Source organism: Varanus komodoensis, unplaced genomic scaffold, assembly GCF_004798865.1.
Source record: "Varanus komodoensis strain SLA01 unplaced genomic scaffold, ASM479886v1 scaffold48, whole genome shotgun sequence".
Taxonomy (NCBI): domain Eukaryota; kingdom Metazoa; phylum Chordata; class Lepidosauria; order Squamata; family Varanidae; genus Varanus; species Varanus komodoensis.
In genome coordinates, this window is record NW_025336059.1 from 174,164 (window position 1) to 189,181 (window position 15,018).

Sequence of the window (15,018 nt, forward strand, 5' to 3'; positions counted from 1 at the left end):
GGGCCTTGAACGAGGGACTCGTGCGGGGCTGTGTGGAGACACGGGGGAGCCCTGTGTAAGTGGGGCTCCTCGTCCACCGCAGCTTTTCTTTTGAGCTTTGCAGGCCCAATTCTGCGGTGCAGAAGCTCCGCCTCCGCCACGGAGAGCGCCTACGAGGCTCAGAGCAGAACCTGCACTGGCTGGGAAGTCCCACTCTTGAAGGCTTCACAGCCTCCTGGGAATGGGGCCGGCGCTCCTTGGAATCCTCGGGGAAAGGGGCTGTGCAGCGTTGGCCGTGTAGTCCGTGGGTGGTGTGATACATGCTCTGGCTTCTGTCCCGGGCCAACAGTGCAGGGACTGCTTCGGGGCGCGCTCTGGTTTTCGGAAGACCCTCGGCAAGACCCTCCGGCGGGCCTCCACCTGCAGTGCGTCGGGCTCCTCGCCACCCTGGCCGTCCGCTGCGCTCGCCCCTCGCCTCTCCCTGCATCGTGGCTGCCATTCCTGCAGGGCAACGGGGGGCTGCGGCCCCTCCCGCTCCTGCCCTCGCCCCGTCCCACTGCCATGGCGAAGGGGAGGGGCGCTGGCCCCGGACCCCTGCAAGGACAGGGCCCTGGACCGTGCCAACCTTGGGCCCCAGACGCACGCCCAGCGCCCACCCGCCTTGTGTTACGGCACAGGAGGAGGGAGGGGGGCCGTTGCGGCGTGCGGGACGGACGGCCAGGCGTCTTTGCAAATGCCGAGCTCCATTCAGGGCTGACATTCAAAGCCCGGCTCCCTGGAGTTCCCCCGGGGCCAAGACGCGGCCATCTTTCCTCGGCTGCTCACGACGATCAGGCCTGGGGGAGCCACACCAGGCCGGTGATGAGACGAGATCCTCCTTCCTCCCCTCCTCCTCCTCCCGCCACCCTGAGCACCACTTCCCGCACTTCCCTCCACTGGGTCGATGCTCCGGGGGTCTCATCCCAACGTGATGCAGCCCCCATTATGCCCACTCGAAAAGAAGACAGAGTTTTATGGACTCCCAGGCCTCCATTTAAATGCAAATGTGGCCATTTCAGCCCAGAACCGTGGAAATGAGGGACATTAAGGTGTCAGTGTGGCATTTGCCAGCCCTCCCGTCTCCGCCGAGGCCTCGAGCGAAGCTCCTTCTCCGCTCTCCGACCCTCACAGCGGCCTGATGCGGAGGGCGCAAAGCGGCCTCGCCCTTCGGCTGGAGTGTGCCGTGGGCCCCCCTGCCCCTCCACGGAGTGCTCGGTGCTGCTTCGGCCAAGGCCAGGCCAAGGTCGGGGCGGATGCTGCACCAGGCGACTGCCACTCCGGCTCGCCCAGGTGTGCCTGCTCGGGCCGCTGGGAGCCCACCTCGGCCCAGAGGTTCCCGCTGCCCCCCCCCCGCCCCACTGGAATGGCCACCCGTTCCACCGGTGCAGCTTGCGACCCCTTCCGACAGAGACAGACCTGATCGCCGCCTCCCGCCCTCCCCTGCCGCCTCTCCGGGTGATTTCAAAGGGCATCCAAGCTGGGAGGCTCCAAGCACGGAATAAAACAGGACCCGGCTGGGCAGGGGAGGCGCTTCGGAGACGTTGGCGATTGTTTTATTATTGATGGGAGCTGACAGGGCCTCCGCTGACAATCTGCCTATGAGAGATGATTAGCTGGTAAAAAATTAATCGCGGCTCTTTGGAACGATGCGATGAAACCCCACACGCCTGCCCGGATACACGGCGTGACCCCCAAAGATGCGTGTCGGCGCTTCTCATCTTTCAGGGGAGTTTGAAAAAGGTTTAGCAGAACGTCAAGCAGACAATTTAATTCAATTAGGATCACAGGCAGCAAAATGTCACTGCGAGGATGGGGAGGCAAAGCGGGAACAGCGAGGTGGCGGCGCTGAGCCGGCTCCGGAAGGGGAGGCGAGAAAGGGAGCAGCTGTGCTGGATGCTCCTCGGCAGGGAGGCCCTGCGATCCGGATTCCGGGGCCCTGGACCACATGGCCTGCTTCCCAGAATTGCCCCAACGCTTTAGGAATCCCCCATACTGGTCGTACTGGGTCGAGGGCTTCCATCCCCGTGCTATCCTTGTTGTTGTGAGGATGAAATGGGGAGGGGGGGAGGACCACCACGTGAACCTCATTCGGGGGAAAAAGCAAGGCAGACGCTCGCCCTCGTCGCTCTTTCTCACCGATTTTCAACAGCCAAATCAGTGAGAAACCATCCCAGGGACTCGCTATCTTGGGAGCAGCTCTAACGATGTTCCTGAGGTCCGGGGCGTCTTTCCATCGGAAGTCTCCGTGCTTGCATCGACCTTGCCAAGGTCACTGAAGACGTGTCCCCCAGGGGTCCATCCGGGAACATCCGTCCCGTGTTTCTCTTTGCATTATTCCTTGGGCATGTGCCGGGCGGAGAGAGCCCCGAACCGTGTTTCCTTTCCGTGCAGCTGCCCGCCGGAAGAAAGCAGGGCCTGCCCACCGAAAGGCGCGGAAGGCGATCACGGACAAGCTCTGAATCACGGAGCGATCCTGACCCACTCTTTAAAAAAGGGGCAGAAACGCGTATATTGGGGGTGTTTTGAAAGGAATGTATGTTAGGAGAGTTCGTTGCACACACGGATTTATTAGGCAAAACCATGTGCAAGGAAGGCACAACGTGGGTGGGGCTCGTGGGAGTGGGGAAGGGGCACCCCGGCCTCTGCAGGCCACGTGGGGTCGGACCCTCAACCACCCCCCCCCCGGTTCATCCTTGCAGCGGTTGTCTCAGCATCTGCAATCGGAGGCAGGCAGGTGGCCAAACCAAGCGGCGTTCATGGCCGTGTGCGTGCCGGGACACGGTCCAAAGCTCCCCTCCGTCCAGCCCCCCTCTTAAAGCCTTCCACGCAGGTGGCCGTCTGGCACAACCTGTGCGGGCAAATCCCACCATTAGACCGAGCAGCCCCTTGAAATTTCAAGGCGGGAAGAAGCAGCGTCTGCCGCTTGCTTTTCTCCACCGTCTTCCTGCCGTTGCAAAGAGCGGCTCACAGAACCTCTCATCACGCGAGGCATAACGCACCGCTTCCCAAGATGCCGCTGAGCCCGGTCCGCTTGCTGATCCCCTTAAAAATAATCGCGCCGATAAAGGGCCCGGAAATACTCGGGAGATGCTTTGCCTGGGGAAGAAGGTGGGTGGAGAAGTTGCAGAGAGCAGCCCATTGGCAGCGTCCCCAAACATGTGGCCTTTGAACCCGTGGGATCCGACCGCCCTCAGCCCAGCCTTCCTGGGGAAAATTGGCTTCCTTTCGGGCAGCGGTGGATCTTTTGTGCCATTCGGCTTTTGAATGGGGAGTGCAGCTAGTCCTCATGGTTTGTGGGCAAAACTCTTCCTCTGTGTGGACATATTTAGGCAGCTCCTGCTGCTCTTCAAGCCAGGAGGAGGTGTCTCACACCCGGCCCTGTGCACCAGTCTGAATTTGCCTCTGTGACTGTCAGATGTTTATTTTTATTTATTTATTTTTATTTATTTTTCGATTTATATCCTGCCTTTTTCCTACAAAGGGCTCAAGGCAGCTTACATCATTCTCCTCCTCCATCTTATCCCCACAACACCAACCCTGTGAGGTAGGCTGGGCTGAGAGTCTGTGACTGGCCCAGAGTCACCCAGTTGGCTCCATGCCCGAGTGGGGACTCGAACCCAGATCGTCTGAGTTCCAGTCCCATGCTCTTAACCACTACACCACACTGGACCCGCAAGAAAGGCGTGCTAAATTCCAGGAAGCACACAGTACCTGCCAGGTCTCCGGGACTACATTTCCCACGATTCCTTGTCAGGAGCCAGGCAGCCTCAGTTTGAGCACCAGAGCAGCAGCCCTGGCAGTTGCAGGATTGTTCCCTTAATTGCCCGCAGCTGCCGGGTTCTCATGAGCCCCACCTGGGAGGCCTGGGCAGGAAGCAGTGCTGTTCCTCCAGAAGCTGTCTTGGCAGCGGGGCTCCAGACTCGCTGTGCTGCTCCTCGCTTGTTGGGACCCCAACCCTTGGGCCTCGCTCCCGTTGCTGGACCCCGCCTGGCTTCCGGACCCCTGCCCTGCTCCGGCCCTCAGGTACCCGCTCCTGTGCGCGTGGCTCGCTCGCTCGCTCGCTTTCCTGGGCCCTGCCTTGCTTGGCTCCTGCTGCTGACTTTGGGCCGTTGTATAAAGATGTGGGTTTGCCTGGGATTGGACTTGGGGGGCTCTCGCCCAGTTGCCGGGCTCCCGGTGCCCGTGTGGGGTAGTCAGTTTCCCCCAGCCTGGATGTTGCTGTGGGGCCAAGGGTCATGCAGTTTGGGGGACCAGCTGCGGGAAGCCGGCAGCGCCCCTGTGCTCTTCCGAGGCTCTGCCGGGATGGCTGGATTCAGCCAAGCACGGACCCTCCGAGTCGCCCCGCGAGCTTGAACCCCAACGGCAAACAGTCAGAGCTTCCACCCCGGGCCAGCCCCTGCTCACCGGAGCAGAATGACCAAGGGCACCAGGCCGGGGGGGGGGGGGGGGCTGCTGATTCCCAGAAGTGGTCTCGCCGCCCCCTATTTTAACAAGTATCGCTCCCATTGTTTATGGTCTCTCGTACCCAGTGGGTCATTCTATACTACGGGGGGAGGGGGTCAGAGGCAGAGCAACTGTGCTGGTCTTCTGGGCATGTGCAGAGTGCCTGCTTCAGGCTGGGATGGCAGGCAGGCAGGCTTTTCTGCAGAGGTTGGCTGCAGGACCACGGTAGAGCAGCCGTTCTCAGTTAAGCCGCGATCTGCGCGCACGGCCGTCCCCCCAGCCTGCCCGCGACTCGCCGCCACCCCCCTCCTCCCCCCCTCCCTCGGAGCTCCGCCTTCCGCCAGCCCCACAGCATGTGGAGCTGGCCCCCAGCGCTCCGGTTTCTCCTCCTCCTCTTAGAGGAAGAGTCGTGAGCCGAGGCGAAGCTAATCCTCGCAAAGCTCCCCTGCGTCCCGCTCGAGAGATGCGTGGAAAGCAGCCCTGCCGGCCCTCTGAAGCCGCCCCGTCTTCCAAGTCCCAGGGCGCCGCCTTGACTCCTAGCAAGCGGGCTCTGCCTCTTCCGCTTCGGTGACAGGTCCCCTCGTCCTGCGCCTCCCAGCCGCCTCTCCCCCCCCCCCCGCCCGCCTTTGAGTGGGGCTGGCAGGGGCGCACGGCCGCTTCCTCCACGCCCACGGCAGAGGGACGGGGCGTCCGCGCCGCAGAGGGACGGGCCACGGGTGGGGGAGAGCCGGCCAGGCTGAGGGACGCTGGCGAGACGCGGAAGGGCACAGATCCACGGTCCCTCCCCCAGATCTAGCAAGAAGCCTCACACTGGCGGCCAGAAGTACGGGGGACGCTGCGTGGCGGGCGCGGCCGTCACGGAGACGGGGAAAGGGGAGTGGGGCCATTTGGCCTGCCTCGCAGCTCGGCTTGTTCTTCCTCTACCCTCCTCGTCGCTCATGTAGCGTGTGTGTCTACAGCACAAGCCTTCGGGCAGGGACTGTGCTTTCTGGTGACGGGGGCCAGGGGTCTTACCATCAGCTGTCCCAGCGCCCTGAGCAGGGGACTAAGAGGCATGCTCTACACGCATTGGACTCCTGACCCTACGCCACGGCCTGGGCCCTCACACTTCCCCACCGGGTCCTCTTCTGCCAGGGGTGCCCCATCCTGCCTGCCCCCTCGTGCTTCTCTGCCCCCCCCCCAGCATGGCTCCCCCATCCAGAGAGCGGGGCAGCGGCTCGGCAGATGTTGCACAGCCGGATGCAGCCGTGTCGGCCGCCGCTCCCCACACCTGAAGGGCCGCTTTGAGAGGACGCGCTCGCAGGCGTACCTGACCCTCGATTATGGGGCGGGGGCCCAGCTCGAACGGCTGGCGGCAGGGGCAAAAAGCGCCTGCTCGGCTCTTTGCTTTGCGTTCACAGATGGGGGGCTGGGGGGGGGGGCAGTCGCCCGGCTGGCCTTGTTTGCAGCTCCCTTCAAAGGCGGCACTGCGCTTCCGCGCCTCTTTTTAGAGAACAAGCAATCTTCTCTGAGAGAGTTTGGGCCACGCAGGACATAAAAAGAGATAAAACCCCCAACAAAATGAGAAATGCTGCTGATTTCTTGCATGTGGATTTCGGGAGAAGCGAGACATCAAAGGTGTTTGGTACCTCCAGAAGCAAAGGGCTGCCAAAAAAGCATGGGCTGCGTGGGGAGTTGCTTTACCCGCCGGTTTTGCCTCCCTTGCAAAAGCGGGCAGGTTTGGGCAGCCGAAAATGTTCTGAAGAAGGGCGAGGGGCAGAGGCGGAGGGAGGGAGGGAGGGTCCATGGGTCCAGCTTGCGGGTGGCTCCACTAGGGTGGAGCAAAGGGGCCGGGCAGTGCCACGCTGTGGCCGTGCCATGTTTCCGGCGGCTGCAACGAGACGCATCCGCACGAGGCCGTCAGTCCGGCGTCTCGGATGACCGGCCCGCTCCGCTGCGCAGCAACTCGAGCGGAGGGCAGGCGGCTGCAGCGGAGTCGCGTCTGGGCTTTCGGCAGCCTGGGCCAGCTTCGTTCCTCGCTGCCAAGCCCCCCGTCCCCACGCGGCCTTCGTGCAGGAACCCTCTCCGTCCCGCTCTGAACCTGGCGCGGCTCGCTCGCTTTGCCTCTCCGGGGGGTCGGGGACCGGGGCCTCCTTTACCTCGCCAGGGTGGTCGAGACGGGGTGACAGGCCAGATCTGGGCATCCTGGCCCGACGCGTCTCTATGCTGGTGTTTAGCTGGGGGGGGGGTGGCTCTGCCCCTTTTGGACAGAGAGAGATTCCACAGCTCGTGACAAATGGGATGGGAAGTTCCCATGGCTGCTCTTATTTGTCATTATTGGGTGTAAAAGCGATCGGCAAATGTTTATATTTGCGTTGCCATCCTGTCTCTGCTGCATCCACGCCCCGTAAGAAGGCAAGGCATGTGCCTCATTAGTGTAAGGATCCGGCTGGGGGTGGTGTCTCCCCCCACCCCGGAAAGCCTTCGGGTCGCGGCAGGGACGGTGCCTCCAGGGTCCCCCTCGCCCTGCCAGCTGGTGCGTCTCTTTGCACGTCGGCCGAGACCCCGGAGATGCGACTACTTTGCTGGGACGGGGCAGGGGGCTTTCGGGGCCAGCACCACCCGCGTCTGCCCCAATGAGCTGCTTTCTGGGCGAGGGGTTCCCCTCTGCTCCGCGCCGTTTCTGGGCTCGACGGCTCGCGTGCGCCCTGCCAAGGCCTGGGCCCAGGTGGGGCAGAGTAGGTGAGTGGCCGGCAGCTTAGTCCTCCCAGTGACCCTGCAGTGCGGGCCAAGACGGAGCAGAGCACGGCTCAGCGCCAGGCACGGCAGCCTGGATTGATTTCTCGTCAGCCCAGATCCTCCGCCCTGAGCTCTCCCGGGGAACCGGGGGGCCTGCGTTCCCGGCGCACAACTCGCCTGCCTGGCCAGCTGCAGCAAGGTCGATCGATCCGACCTTCCCCGGCACACGGCTTCCGCGGGAACCCCTGCGGGCCGTGCTTTCTGCCGGCGGGCGCTTTCAATCCTCCTCCTCTTCCTGCTCCGCGCAGGCTCGTTCCTGCAGGGAAACACAAGAAGGGCCGCGTGTCTTCGCTCGCGGTTCAGCAGAGCCCGCTTTCCCAGTGAGCAAGATGGCAGCAAGGAGCCCAGCGCCCTCCCCAGCGCTGCTCGGGGCGAGCGCGCGACCGAGACCGGCTTTGCAAAGGCCCACCCTGTGGGAGGTGGGGGTCGGGAGCCAGGCCTCGGTCGTCCTTTCGGAGGCCCCTGCCCCGCCGCTCGGCTGTCCGAGCCAAAATATGGCCAGCGGGGCCCCGGTGCCTCCCACCCCCTTCCTGGGGGAGCCAGCTTTGTGCCCATGCGTGTGGCACTCCAGCTGCCCCCTTGACTCTTCCTGCTGGGGTCTTCCGCCCCCAAATGCCCCCACCCCGCCCGGGCATCCCTTGGCACGAATATGGAGACCTCGCAGGCAAATGGCTTGAAGCATTTCGGACCATGACTAATTAGCACACGCAGACTTGCGCCTTTTCTGGACCCGTAGTATGGAGCAGCAGCCCCAGGAAACGCCTCTTCTGCCACGGTACCTCAGTGGCCTCTTTTGCGGAGGGCAGTCCTCTGCTTGAAGGCCGCCTGTCCGAGGGGGTCCCCTCCCAGCCCCAGTCTAAGGCGAAGGAGCCCCGAGAGAGTCCTGGGCAGCGGGCCACCCGGCCACTGCGTCTGCCCACGGCAAGTCTCCTCTGGCCTGTGAGCCACCATTTCCTCGGCTTTGTGGGGAAAACATCTCCCCAAAGGCTGGGAAGCCAGCAGCCTTAATTTCAGGGCCCTGCGAAGCCCCCGCATCTGCAAACGCGCGCATCCTGTTGCCGCATCTGCTCCGCACGGGCCTCCCAGTCCGCGTCTCCGGCAGAGGCAGCATCGCTATTCCAGGCACGTGCGCGCCGTCCTCCTTGGCCTCGCAACGCTCTCGCGCACCCTCCTTCCCCAAGCCGGCGGTGCCCCTTCTGCAAGTTGCTCTTTCGGGGGAGTCCTCCAGGAGGGCTGAAGCGGATTTAGAACGATCAGCCAGCCAGCCAGCCGCTAATTGCATTTCAGGGCGGGTGGTTTCTCTCTCCTCCCGTTGTGTTTGCATTCCACTTATTTGCCTACCTTTCTTTCCCGTTTGGCTCGGTTTACCTCTCCTGCCCCGCCATGAGCAAACTCCCCGGCTGGCCCTGCGTGCCGACGTGCCCATACTGGCGGGCTGCTTCCTCCGTGCGCGGCGGCTCGGGCTCCCAATAATCTCCCAAATTTTGCTCCTGCCTTTGGTGCCCGCTTCACTTTCTCCTGCAGGCCCCTCTCGGCCCACCACTTCGGGGCAGCTTGGCTGAGCTGGCCTCTAATTTGCCGCGATGGGCTGGGCCGGCGCTGGAGAACCGGGGAGCCCCGGAGCAGTGGGGCAGCTCCTCCGGAGTGCTGAGCTGGCCGCAGCGTGCAGATGCCCTAGCGCAAGGCGGGCGACGCGTGTGTAGCGTGTGCTGGGGTGTGAATGGGTGTGCCGAGGACAGGCGTGGGCTGCTTGCACTGCGGCGCATGGGTCAGACTAGAGAACCGCCGAGGTCGCTCCCGAGTCCTACACTGAATGTAAACACAGGTAGCCAAGGGCGAGGGGGCAGAAATCAGCCCTGTGGGGGGCTCATGCGGGGCTCCCAAGGGCACTCCTACCTGTGACCCCACTCGCTTTCCCCAAACGCAAAATCACCATGCGGATTCTGGGAATGTGCGAATCGGCGGGCGTGGAGCTCCCTGGAGCTCTGCAGGCCCCACCTGGACTCTCCCTCGGACCTGAGCTTCGGTTCGGTTGCTTTTCCTCCTTGCGGGAAAAGCCGGGCGTCTTGGCATGCGTCTTTCTCAGCTGTGCAGCCGGCCAAGTGGCTCTTTGCCACCTGCAGAGCTTCATCTCCTGGGCGATGTGGGCAGGAAACGCACGGCTGTTGCCACTGCCACGGCCTCCTGGACGTGGACTCATAGACTCACAGAATAGTAGAGCTGGAAGGGGCCGTGAAGGCCATCCGGTCCACCCCCTGCTGTTGCGGGACACCAAGCCGCACCACCCCACTCAGAGGGCCGCCCAGTTTCTCCTTGAATGCCTCCAGTGTGGGGGAGCCCCCCACCCCTCCAGGCAGCCGGTCCCCCTGTCGCATTGCTCTGACCCTGAGGAAGCTCTTCCTGATGCCTGGCCTGAACCTGGGTTGATTCTTCCGTGTCCGGCACTCTGGTATCAGCGGGAAGAGAGCCTGACCTTCCTCCTCGTGGCAGCCTTTGAGGGACTCATACGGGGACCTCATGCCCCCCCCCCGAGTCTTCTCTTCTCAAGGCTGAACGTGCCCAGTTCCCTGCACAAAGAACTCCGTTAAGGCTCAGGGAGGGGTCACGGGCCAGGTGCCTTCCCTGAGCCTCTGGCTGCTCATAAGGATCCTGCGAGGAGGGGCCTTCTGCACATGCTCAGAGAGCCTTGGGCGAAGGTCCCGATGCGAACGGAAGGCAGGCTCGGCGCACCAGTCCCGACACCAGGCGGGAACTTGGAGCTGCCCGAAATGCCACGAAGCGCAGACGGGATGCGCCACCTCCTTGGAGTGCCACGGCGTGCCACGGAGGGGGTGGGTGTGAGAGCCGCTCTTGGGACGGATCCTCCCTTCGGTCGCGCTGCTCAACACGCGCGCCCAGGAGCACGACGCGCTGGCCCTGCGGGGCGGGACACGCGGACGCGTCCGTGACGTGGCAGCGCTAACGCGAGGACATATGATCAGTGGCACATATCCTCCACGGCACGCGCGCCACAGCCTCCGAAAAACCATTTTTCCGCCGTGCGTTCGTTTCCTCTGCCTGCTTTCTGCTACCCTGGCAAAGCTGCTGCTGTTTTTCGATGCTGAGTAAACAGACCGACTGCACGGGGAGCTCTGCCTTGCCGTGCAGTGACTGGCGTCGTCCTCCCCTCAACTGTGTCCGGCCCGGCCCACCTTGCTCAAATATGCAAACCTGCTCTGCTCCGGTAAGCAGACACCTGGCGAGTGGAGACACCATCCAGGAAGCGCAAGGGCTTCTCTCTTTACCTGCCTGCAGGTAGAAGTCACCTTCCAGAGCGGGGCCAAGAGGAGGGGGCGGCCGTGCCTGCTCGCAGCTGGCCCCGGCTTGGCAATCATTAATCCCAGATTTCTCGCATGCCTGGGCCGTGGCATGTCGGAGAAAAATGACCATGGGCGCCCAGGTAAGCGGGGATCGCCAGCCCTCCGAAATGCAGCTGGTCGGGCGGCTGGCTCTCTCGGCCGCAGCCCTCCTCCTGCTGACGTTGCTGTATAGATACTACAAGTCTCGGGTACCTGCTGGCGCCATCGGGAGCCGTGGCTGCGGAAAAGCCGGCACTGGCCGAGACGCGGCACAAGAAGCGCCCCCGGGCGGCACGGCGGTGGAGAGGGGGGCCGCGCCAGGGCAGCCGGGCAGCCAGCTCGTCCGACGGAAGGCAGCGGGGCCAGCGGGCCGAGCAGAGGGCCGGCCAGCGGGTGGGCTGGCCACCGCGGAGACGCCTGGGCCATGCGGCACACCTGTTGGCAGAGAGCGGAGGGAGGAGGCGGCGCAGGCGAAAGCGGGAGAGGCCATGAGTCACCCAAGGACTGGGCGGCTGCCGGAAGATCACGGCTCGGCACCAGAGGGAACGGAAGTGGAAGTGGAAGCGGGGGCACCACTGGCCGCCTGCAGCGACGGAGACGGCGTGTGGGTCAGCGACGGCACCCCTGCCATGGCGTCGGGGGGCAGGCGGCCCTCCCCGGGGCTGCCGTGCCACGGGGGGAGCAGCTGCGGTCCCGGCGGAGGCCCCGAGGGGCTGAGCCAGGAGGCTGAGGAGGCCGGTGCTGGATCCTGCCCGGTGCCCCCCGAAAAGCGAGCTGGCCAAGACACGCCCCCAGGAGGCGAGCGAGGGCCTTCCTTCGGAGGCGAGCGAGGCCGGCCGCCCGCAGACTACGGCCAAGGCCGTGCGGCCCCAAGGCAAGCCTCTCCCGTCCAAGTGCTCCATGCCACCTCCAGCGTGGGCGCCGTGACGCGCCAGAGCGGTGGGCACTCCCTCGCCACACACACCTTCTGCTCCATCGCCGAGGTCCACGTGGCGGAGGGCTTCGTCCAGGACAGGGGGGCCGCGGACGGGCCCGGCCTGCGGGGCAAAATCTACGACTACTACGCGCAATCCGTCTCCCGGGCAGAGGTGCAGGAGAGCCCCCCCTGCGCCCCCCCGGTGCCCAGCGTGCCCAGCAGTGGCCCCGAGGCCCCCCCGGGTCCCGCCACAGAGGAGGGGCAGGCTGCGGCGGCCGAGGGCCCGGGCCCCTCTCCGGAGACGCCGCTCCACCTCACGCAGGGGGAGTCGAGCCCCGCGCAAGCAGAAGCCCCGAGCCGGGATCCCGCCGGAGGAAACCAGCCGCAGCAGCCGCCGGGCGCACGGGGCGGCCTCAGCCGGAAGGAGAGCTTCCGCGAGATCGCGGAGAACCCGGAGCTCCAGGTGCCCATGGACGGCTTCGGCTCCCCGGCCCCCGAGGAGCCCGGCCGGGCCCCCCGCCTGCCCCAGGCCAGCCCCGCCTCTGCCCTGGCGGCCTCCGTCCGGAGCAGCGCCGCCGAGCAGCCCACGGTGGAGCGTGTGGCCGGCGCCGAGTTCTTCCGCATCCCGCTCAGCCCCGCCGCCTCGCTGGACATGCACGTGGACCTGGGCAACTGCTGCGAGCTGCTCTGCCTGGCCAAGGAGCGGGGGCTGGAGCGCCTGCGCGAGGCGGCCTACCGGGTCATGAGCGACAACTACCTGCAGGTGCTCAGGACCCCCGCCATCTACGGCCGCCTCAACGCCGCGGAGAGGGACCTGATCCTGCAGCGGAGGATGCGGGGCCGGCCCTGCGTGGCCGTGGCGGAGGTCAGCGCGCGGGCGCGGGGGCCCCACGCCAGCCGGCTGTGCGTCTACGACGACCAGAGCGACGCCTGGCGCCTGCTGACGCACCTGCCGCTCGAGGCCGCCTCCACGGGCTCGGCCGCCTGCGCCATGTTCAACTACCTCTTCGTGGCGGCCGGCTGCACGGGGCACGGGGCGAGCCAGCGGCCCTCCCGGCGGGTCTTCTGCTACAACCCCTGCACCCGCGTCTGGCGGGAGCTCTGCCCGCTGAACCAGGCCCGGCCCCACTGCAAGCTGCTCGCGCTGGACGGCTGCCTCTACGCCATCGGCGGCGAGTGCCTGCACACGGTGGAGCGCTACGACCCCCGCCTGGACCGCTGGGCCTTCGCCGCGCCCCTGCCCAGCGACGCCTTCGCCGTGGCCCACACCGCCACCGCCTGCGCCGGGGAGATCTACGCCACAGGGGGCACGCTGCGCTACAAGCTGCTGCGCTACTCCGGCCAGGGGGGCGCCTGGAAGGTCAGCCTCACCGGGGGCAGCCGGGACCGGACGGCCGAGATGGTGACTGCCGGCGGCTTCATCTACCGCTTCGACCTGAACCGCAGCCGGGGCATCGCCGTGTACCGCTGCAGCGCCCGGGCGAAGCTCTGGTACGAGTGCGCCACCCACCCGGCGCCCGTCCCGGCCGCCTTCCGGTGCGCCGTCGTGGGCAACCTGGTCCACTGCATCGGCCCGCAGCTGCACCTCCGCTTCCTGGCCGACCCCGTCTCGCCGCGCTTCGGGAGCAAGGAGCTGCAGAGGTTTCCCTCCCCGCGGGGGGCGCTGCTGCCCCTGGCCCTGGTGCTGCCCGACACGTGCCACGGGGGGGCGGTGCAGACGCGGGTCTGACGGGCACCGGCGGGGGGCTCCCGAGCCCTCGCTCCCGCCTGTGGGCCAGGAGGGCCCTCCTTCGCTGACCCGTCGCCGCACGCCTGTCCGAGGAGGGAGCCGCAGGCGTGGGGCGAGCGCTGTGGCTGAAGGCGCACACGGCCTTGTGGGGCCACACGTGGACCCAGCCGCGGCTCGAGGGCCGGGCCGGGCTCCACAGAGGGCGGGGCCGAGCGGGGGGCCAGCGGAAGCTGCCGAGCCGCCGTTGCCGCCCACCACGCTCCAGCGTAGCGGTGGGGAAGCCCCTCGGGGCCCGGGGGCTGCTTCCATTTCAGAGGACCCCGGGGGCCGCAGCCAGAAGGGGGCTGGGGCCTCCCTGGGCTGCAGTGCGAGCCCCGGCGCTTTTGGCTGGGTGAAGCAGGAGGCATTGCCCCTGTGGCAGCTGGGCCCTTGCCCCCCGCCCGAACTGGTCAGCCGCCCTTCCACAGCCATCGCCGCCTCGGCCAAGCGCGCTCCCACGGCTCTCCCCGCTTCCCCCCCCCCAATGGCAGCGGATTCCGTGCCTTAATTATGTGGTGCGCATAAACAAAACGAGCAAAGGTCTGTGGCGAATCGGCTGCCAATCAGTTTAATTGGATGGCCCCGAGGTCTCGTGTTCTGGGAGAGCGAGGAAGAAACATCTTCTCCCGTGTGCGCGGGCGTCCCAGCGGAAGAAGCAGGATGGGCGCCGTGGGTGGGCCTGGTTGGGCATGGCGCAAGGGCCCGCCCCGGCAGGGGCCCAGCAAAGGAAGAGCCTCCGGAGGTGCTCCTCCCCTTTCGCTGAGCAACCCGCTGGACTGTCTGCTCTTTGCGGCGCCCCAACCAGAGGAGGCATGGAGGAGAGGCGGGGGATGCCCCCGACGGCCCCCTGCCCCTTGAGCGAGCCAGTGGTGGCCCCCTGGGAAGGAAGGGCCGCAGGGGACCCTGGCGGGGAGAAGGCGGGCCCGTGAGGGGAGGGGGCCTTGCCGAAGCCGCGGGCCTGGCCCCGGGCATCAGCTGCCTCGTTCTGGGCTGCGCAAGGATGGGCTGGGGCTTCCGCCTGAACGCAGGTGCTCCGGGCGCTGCCCAGCCTGCCCTTCCCACTGCTCCGTCTCCCTTCTTCCCCGCCGTTTGCGACGCCTCCCGGCCCCCTCGAGCAAGGCCACGTAGCTTCATCCAGGCTCTTGCCCGGCACCTGCATTTCCTTCCCACAAACCGCCTTCCCGAGCAGACGGGGCTTTGGAAAGCTGCTTGTAATGTTGCACCTCCTGGATTCAAAGGAACACGCAACCGCCACCCCCTTTGCAAGATGGGCTCAATTGATTAGTGCTTGTTAAATCAGAGGTTCTCACACAAACACCTGGAAGAGGCACTGAATTTCTGGTCTCCGCAGGACGCGGTAGCAAAGGAATTGTGCGATAAGTGAGCGGCTCCCGTTTTTGCTTCTCTCCTGCTTTCCCACCGAACTGGCATCCAGGGAGGGCAAAGAACCCCTCACCGCTCCGGAAAATACATTTACAAGCCTCTCACTTCCCTCCAAGAAACCTGCAGTGTTTGACAACATTCCAATATTCCAGGGTTCCCTTCCCAAGCAGATGGGAATGTTTATGAACATGTCATGATGTCCCAGGAACTTGGCCAATGGCGACGGGGGAGGCGGGATCTGCACACGCTCAGGTCGCCACAAGGTTTGCCGCTTCTGAATGTCTACACACAATTAAGTGGCTGCGTGCGGTGGTTGTTTTCGCGATTTCCTGAGAGTTTGAATATGCAAATAAAACAAAATTAAACAGCATTAA

The 15,018-nt window shown here is 65.3% G+C and overlaps 1 protein-coding gene across 1 annotated transcript; it reads left to right on the top strand.

The window, feature by feature from the left end:
* The first annotated feature begins 10,660 nt into the window (after positions 1 to 10,660).
* On the top strand, positions 10,661 to 13,222 carry KLHDC7A (kelch domain containing 7A). The gene has a single exon (XM_044445294.1). It carries the CDS (start codon positions 10,661 to 10,663, stop codon positions 13,220 to 13,222), a length of 2,562 nt encoding a protein of 853 aa, XP_044301229.1.
* The last annotated feature ends 1,796 nt before the right edge of the window (positions 13,223 to 15,018 follow it).

Bases quoted from the DNA above. Each gene is read 5' to 3' on its own strand.
- KLHDC7A (XM_044445294.1), top strand. From the start codon at position 10,661: ATGACCATGGGCGCCCAGGTAAGCGGGGATCGCCAGCCCTCCGAAATG.